This window comes from Oryctolagus cuniculus, chromosome 12, assembly GCF_964237555.1.
Source record: "Oryctolagus cuniculus chromosome 12, mOryCun1.1, whole genome shotgun sequence".
Taxonomy (NCBI): Eukaryota; Metazoa; Chordata; class Mammalia; order Lagomorpha; family Leporidae; genus Oryctolagus; species Oryctolagus cuniculus.
The window spans coordinates 54,716,003-54,722,499 of record NC_091443.1 but is presented as its reverse complement, the minus strand read 5'-3'; the positions used below and the strand labels follow the sequence as shown (position 1 = coordinate 54,722,499).

The 6,497-nt window shown below is 38.6% G+C and overlaps 1 protein-coding gene across 1 annotated transcript; it reads right to left on the bottom strand.

The window, feature by feature from the left end:
- Nucleotides 1-1,577: 1,577 nt before the first annotated feature.
- OR4M1 (olfactory receptor family 4 subfamily M member 1) lies at nt 1,578-5,599 on the bottom strand. The gene has a single exon (XM_051822580.2). It carries the CDS (start codon nt 5,102-5,104, stop codon nt 4,142-4,144), a length of 963 nt encoding a protein of 320 aa, XP_051678540.1. The 5' UTR covers nt 5,105-5,599; the 3' UTR covers nt 1,578-4,141.
- Nucleotides 5,600-6,497: the final 898 nt, after the last annotated feature.

Genomic DNA, 6,497 nt, shown 5'->3' with positions numbered 1-6,497 from the left:
TAATATGCCACTGGATGGAAGTATAGTTCTAGAGCTTCTGCCTTGTCTCAAATGTTACAACTCTACCATGTAAATCTCCACATTACTTAGTCGTTTTGGATTTTATATATTTAATACAGATTTTATAGATTACTAAACTCAATATTATATTAAATATATTTCATATATCATATCCAGCCTTCTGTCTCAGTTTCTTTGTCTTCACATCATTGACTAGTTTGTTCTGTGAACTCTTCAAAAGAGTTCCTGGAAGCAGCATGTTCATATTTTTGTTTCATGTTTAAACTTCTCTCCTTTTCATTTAAATTCCCATTTTGCTGGATATAAATTCCTAATGTCACATTTAGTGGCCTGAAGAATTGTGTACCTCTTGCTCCGTCCCGACCTGCTTCAAAAAACTTAGTGATAGTTAATTATATTACAGAGCAATAGCTAAGAGGCCAAGCATCCTGCTTCCAATGAAACTGGGTAGGTGAAACATTGTAAACCTAATGGAAAACCCCAAAGCCTGAAAGAAACGATTACCAGTGATATTTCCTTTTTGCATTATAGGCTTCCACACTTTTAACTTTTAAGCAATACATATTATTTGTGTATTTAAAAATAGGAGAATTTTAATTTTTAGACAATAAAGCTGGAATTTTTAAATTAGATGTTCTAGTAAAATCCATCTTGTCAATGCTGAAATTAGCAGAAAGTCACAAGATGAATGGAACTTGGGTTCTGAAACTGACACGTCAGTGTGTATTTGAAAGTTTAGCAATGATCTTGAGCTAAAGACATTCATTTACTCAACCCAGATACTGCTGGCTTTGAAAATAGATACTCAAAGGGGCCGGTACTGTGGCACAGTGGGTTAACACCCTGGCCTGAAATGCCAGCATCCCATATGGGCGTCGGTTCGAGACCCGGCTGCACCACTTCCAATCCAGCTCTCTGCTATGGCCTGGGAAAGCAGTAGAAGATAGCCCAAGTCCATGGGCCCCTGCACCCATGCGGGAGACTCAGAAGAAGCTCCTGGCTCCTGGCTTCGGATTGGCGCAGCTCCAGCTGTTGCGGCCAATTGGGGAGTGAACCATCGGATGGAAGACCTCTCTCTCTCTCTCTCTGTCTCTCCTCTCTCTGTGAAACTCTGACTTTCAAATAAATAAATAAACCTTAAAAAAAAAAGAAAATAGATACTCAACAGTGGTTTTGAAAGGAAGAAGAAATAGGAGAGCTTGAAAGGCAGAAGGAGAGCAAAAGACATTGAGAAGTCACTAAGAGGAAATAGGGAAAAGTGACTCATGAAAGAGTCCTGGGTACAGTTAGTGTTTCTCTGCTAAGGGTACCAGGATTTCTGAAGGATGAACTGCATGTGACCAGACTTTACATGAGGTTGTTTGTACCTCCTTCCCCTACAGAGCCTGCCTTATCATTGCTCACTCTCCAAGAAGTCAGAGTTTCTCAGTCATGGCACCGGTGACCTTTGGGGTCTCAGACTGTGTGGAAGGGGAAGAGATACTCTTTGCCTTGTAAAGTGTTTAGCAGTACAAGATGCTAATCAATAGCAGGCCCCACATTGTGATCACAATGCCCTGAGGGGTGAAATTGCCCCTGGTCCTTTTCCCAATCCTTTCCCCCATAAACTTGGCTGGGGTACTGCTTAGTGGTTTACTAAAAGCTCCCCCACTTCTTCGTTAAGATTAATTTCTAATTTCAGGTTGTACTTGTAAGTAATTGTTCATCATACTACTGTTTTGAGGATTTTTTCCTGTCATTGCTAGCCTCAATATGTTCAACAAATACCCATCTGTGATAGAAGAATATCAGTGTTTAAAAAAACCGAGACAGTGGTCTCTTTCTCAAGAACATGAATCCAAGTTAGATGAGGGATAAATACAGAACAAACAGAAACCTTATGGGTTCAGATGTAGAGAAATGGCAATAAGGTAATATGTAATCTAGAAACACAACTCATTGCTTTATTATGTATATGTACAGCTTCTGTATTTTACAGGGTTTTCCATGTAATTTTTATTGCAAACGTTAATGATGTCTATTGTTTTATTCATTTCCAAATGTTGAGAATTCAACTCAAAATTCTGGAATCATAGCTCCGATCCATGCTTCATCTAGCACTGAAGACAGAGATCATCCTAGGGAGAAATTCCCAAAGCAAAGGACAAACTTAATGTATCACCACTGCTAACTGTGTACCTGAGGTAGGTGCACTGGGTCTGGCACAAAATATATTCTCAATTAATAAATAAAATCTCTGTAGATAAATAGTAACTCTGTTTTTTTTTTTTGTATCACTCATATATATTCATCCCTGATGCTGACAGAAATGTATTTCCCTCAAAGCCTAGTCATTTACATTGAATAAAATAAAAGAATAAATTTCAATGCACAGAAAGGGTTCTTGCTCTTCCATGGAGAGACTCTAGTTTTGAGAAATTAAAACTGAAATTTAAGTAAATAAATAATATCCAATGAACTAAAATCCTCTAGTCTACCTTTCATGTACTGAATTGATTTCTTTTATGTGAAGGAATAAGCTAGTTAAGACACCTACATCCCATTTGGTGTATCTAGGGCCACTACCCTGCTCCAGCTCCTGACTCTAGCTTCCTGCCAAAGCAGACCTAGGAGGACCGGCGCCACAGCTCACTAGGCTAATCCTCCACCTGTGGCGCCGGCACACCGGGTTCTAGTCCCAGCTGGGGCGCCGGATTCTGTCCCGGTTGCTCCTCTTCCAGGCCAGCTCTCTGTTGTGGCCCAGGAGTGCAGTGGAGGCTGACCCAAGTGTTTGGGCCCTGCACCCCATGGGAGACCAGGAGAAGCACCTGGCTCCTCCCTTCGGATCAGCGCGCTGCGCCAGCCACAGCACACCAGCTGCTGCGGCCATTGGAGGGTGAACCAATGGCAAAAGGAAGAACTTTCTCTCTGTCTCTCTCTCTCTCACTGTCCACTCTGCCTGTCAAATAAATAAAAAATAGAAACAAAGCAGACCTAGGAGGCAAAGTGATGGCTCAAATAATTGGGTTCTTGACACTCAAAGTGGGAGACCTGGATTGAGTTTCCAGCTCCCAGCTTCCATCTAGCTGAATTATGGCTGTTATGAGCATTTGAGGAGTGAGTCACTGGATAAAAGTGCTCTATCTCTTTCTTTCTCTACTCCCTCTCTAATTAATTAATAATTTTAAATAGCTTAATGGTAAAGATTTCCGAATTATAGTGCTAACAGAAATAACACTCTACTAATTGACCATGAGAGACAGAATTAAGAAATACAGAAAACAGAAATATGTCAAAAGAAATTATTATTTTTTTAAAATCACACTCTAGATATTTATCAATCCCAGCCAAATTAGAATCCTTTCTCCTAAAGCTGCTTTCACCCTAAATATTTTGTGGAGACTGATCATAAAAACTTAATTTTCAGGAGGCTTCAATGGAATGAGTGGAATCTCACATAGCCACCAAACTACACTCTATTTTGAATTCATAAAAGTTATTTCCTGAGTATGGTAAAATTGTGAGTTCTGCCACCAATACTGTTGAGTAGCTACCACCTGAGATATGAGTTGAAACAACTGGTATAAATGAATCCTCCATTTCCATCAGCTCAGGGAAGAGGAAGAATTAAAAGAGAAAACAGATGTATATTTTTCCAGGTCCAGGAAAATGATCGGCCTAACACCGTCCCACTGGACCAATGTTGAAGTACAATAAGAATACTTGGCTAACTTGGAGCTAATTACATTCCTATGTTGGCCACGTGCTTCTCCAATACCCATTCATGTGGTTGTATCTCCCAGGGCTGCTTATCTGTTTTATTATTTCTCAACCCACAATCTTCTCCCAGCCAGAATTTCTCCATGGTACTCACTCAACAATTAGTAAAGACATGGATTTTATCTGAGCATTAATATAACTCAAATCCCAGTAATGATCTACTAGATATTTCAGGGTATATATAAGTAAACTTATTTCTATCTTAATGTCTTTGTAATTTCACCATAAAGAGGAATGGATGAAAATCATACTGAAAGTCGAGGCACGCACATGGAAGGACAAGTGGAAGCAGCATCATGGAAACGCTTTCCACTTCAGAACACTGGTCCTCAGGAAGACTGTAAAGTGTACCATTGATCTCTCACTTCTCTCTACATAAAATATATCTGTTAACCAACTTCCTCATGGCTGTCTTTACTTCCTTGTTTCTCAGTGTGTAGATGATGGGATTAAGTAGAGGGAATATCACAGTATGGAACACAGAAACTACTTTATCTAGGGAAAAGGCATCAAATGGACGCGCATAGATGTAGATGGATGGCCCAAACATTAGCACCACAATGGTGATATGGGAATAGCAGGTGGACACTGCCCTGTTGGTACTCTCACCTGAGCCCGAGTGTTTCTTGAGCATGGCCAGAAGAAAGGCATAGGACATTAACAGAGCGATAAAACACACCACGGAGATCAGACCACTGCTAAAGATCATTACTAACTCCTCCGGGAAGGTGTCGGCACAGGCAATGCGGACAACCTGTGTGATGTCACAGAAGTAACTGTCTAACTCATTTGGCCCACAGAAGGGCAGTCGAACAATGAGAGCCACCTGTATTATGGAATGAATGAAGCCCCCCATCCAGGAGAGAGCCACCAGGATGCAACAGAGTCGTCGGTTCATGATGGTGGCGTAGTGGAGAGGGCGGCAAATGGCAGCATAACGGTCAAAGGCCATCACTGTGAGCAGGAACATCTCCGAGGCCCCAACAAAATGCAAGAAGAAGAGCTGTGCAATGCACCCCCCAAAAGAAATGATCTTCCTCTCCACAAAGAAGTCTACCAGCATTTTAGGGGCTGTGATGGAGGAGTACCATATATCGAGAAAGGCCAGATTTGCCAGCAGGAAATACATGGGAGAGGTGAGGTGGGGGTCGAGCCTGATGGTGCAAATGATAAGGATATTCCCTGGGAGAATGAACAAATAGAAAGATAGAAATATAACAAAAAGCACTAGTTGCACTTCCCGAGTCTGGGATAGGCCAGTGAGAATAAATTCTGTCACTCTGGTGTAATTTGCAGGTTCCATTTCTTCAATTAACTTTTTCATATTGTCCCTATGAAAAATAAAGAAGTTATAGTTTCTACAAATAACATTGAAATAGTTACATCAAGATTTTCAAAAATTTCACATGTCCTCTGTCATTAAGAAGCTGCATGAGGATATTTTTGGCTGTCCAATTTTATAGCTGAAAAAAAAAAAAAAAAAAACAAAAATAGGGAGTAAAAATGATCTTCTAAATTAAAACCACATGAACTGTGTAACTTATCCAAAGAACAAATCTGTTTGTTATTGTTCTAAGATTCTATTTTTAAGACCCTAAGTAGTGCATTAATTCTTCCGCCAGACATCTACCTTAGTGATAGAACATGCAGCTACTTCTGAATTTATCCAAATTTCAAACTTATAATGGAAGAAACAGTCTATTTCTCTCTAGACATTTTTTGTTGGGAAATCTTGCCAATTTGAAAATATAAGTTGTAATCTAATATAATGTAGTCTGATCTAGCCATATTTTTCTCTTTTTGTTTTTAACTGACACAGAAAAATTATATATATATTTATGGTTTATATTTATATATAAACCATGTCGTGTTTCAATACATGATGAAATGTGTTTGTCCAATCTGGGTAACATACCCATCTCTCCAAAGTGTTAACATTTCTTTATTGTTAAAACCATTAAAAATCTTTTTTCTAGTTTTTTAGAGAAATATATTATACATTATCACAGAACACAAAATAGATCCCAGGGCTTTCCATAGAGCTAATGGACTTTTTTTTTTCTATAACCAAAATTGATAGAGTTTAAATCTCAAAATGAGGTAAGCAGCTCCAATACAAAACAATGCAGGGCCAAGAACAATGCGAGTTTTTCTTACTGTGACCAGCTCTATCCACCAGGTGTGGACTTCAGTGAACTAATTAATCATATTTAGTAAAAGATGTGTAAGTTTAAAATTCAGTTTAGATTTTATCAAAAGAAACACAAATGTTGTCAAACTTAAATCCTCTAATTTCTTTAAAATTTCGTTACCCAGATGATGCATTTCCTATGACTCAAGAAAGCAAGGAGGATACAGCCTATTGTCTTCATAGCTAATAACACAGTGCATAAATGTAAACCCACAGCACACTAACTCATTTTCATTGACTAACTAGTAAGTAAACTACAAGTTTTTGACAGTTGAATGCCACTGAAGTCATTTGAAACATCGTGATTACTCATAATCATATGAGTTCTTTTGGATATCTTGCTATTATGTATATTTTTAAAAAGGTAGAAGTTATTAGATTATTTATTCTTAATTAAATAATTGCTCTCCTGTTGTTGAAACAAGATGAACATCTCAAAGCAATAAATACTATTACAAGTCACTAAGGGCTTTTTTAAAAATTTTGTGGTCAACAGCAATTCTGGTTATCATCACACAAGTCACAC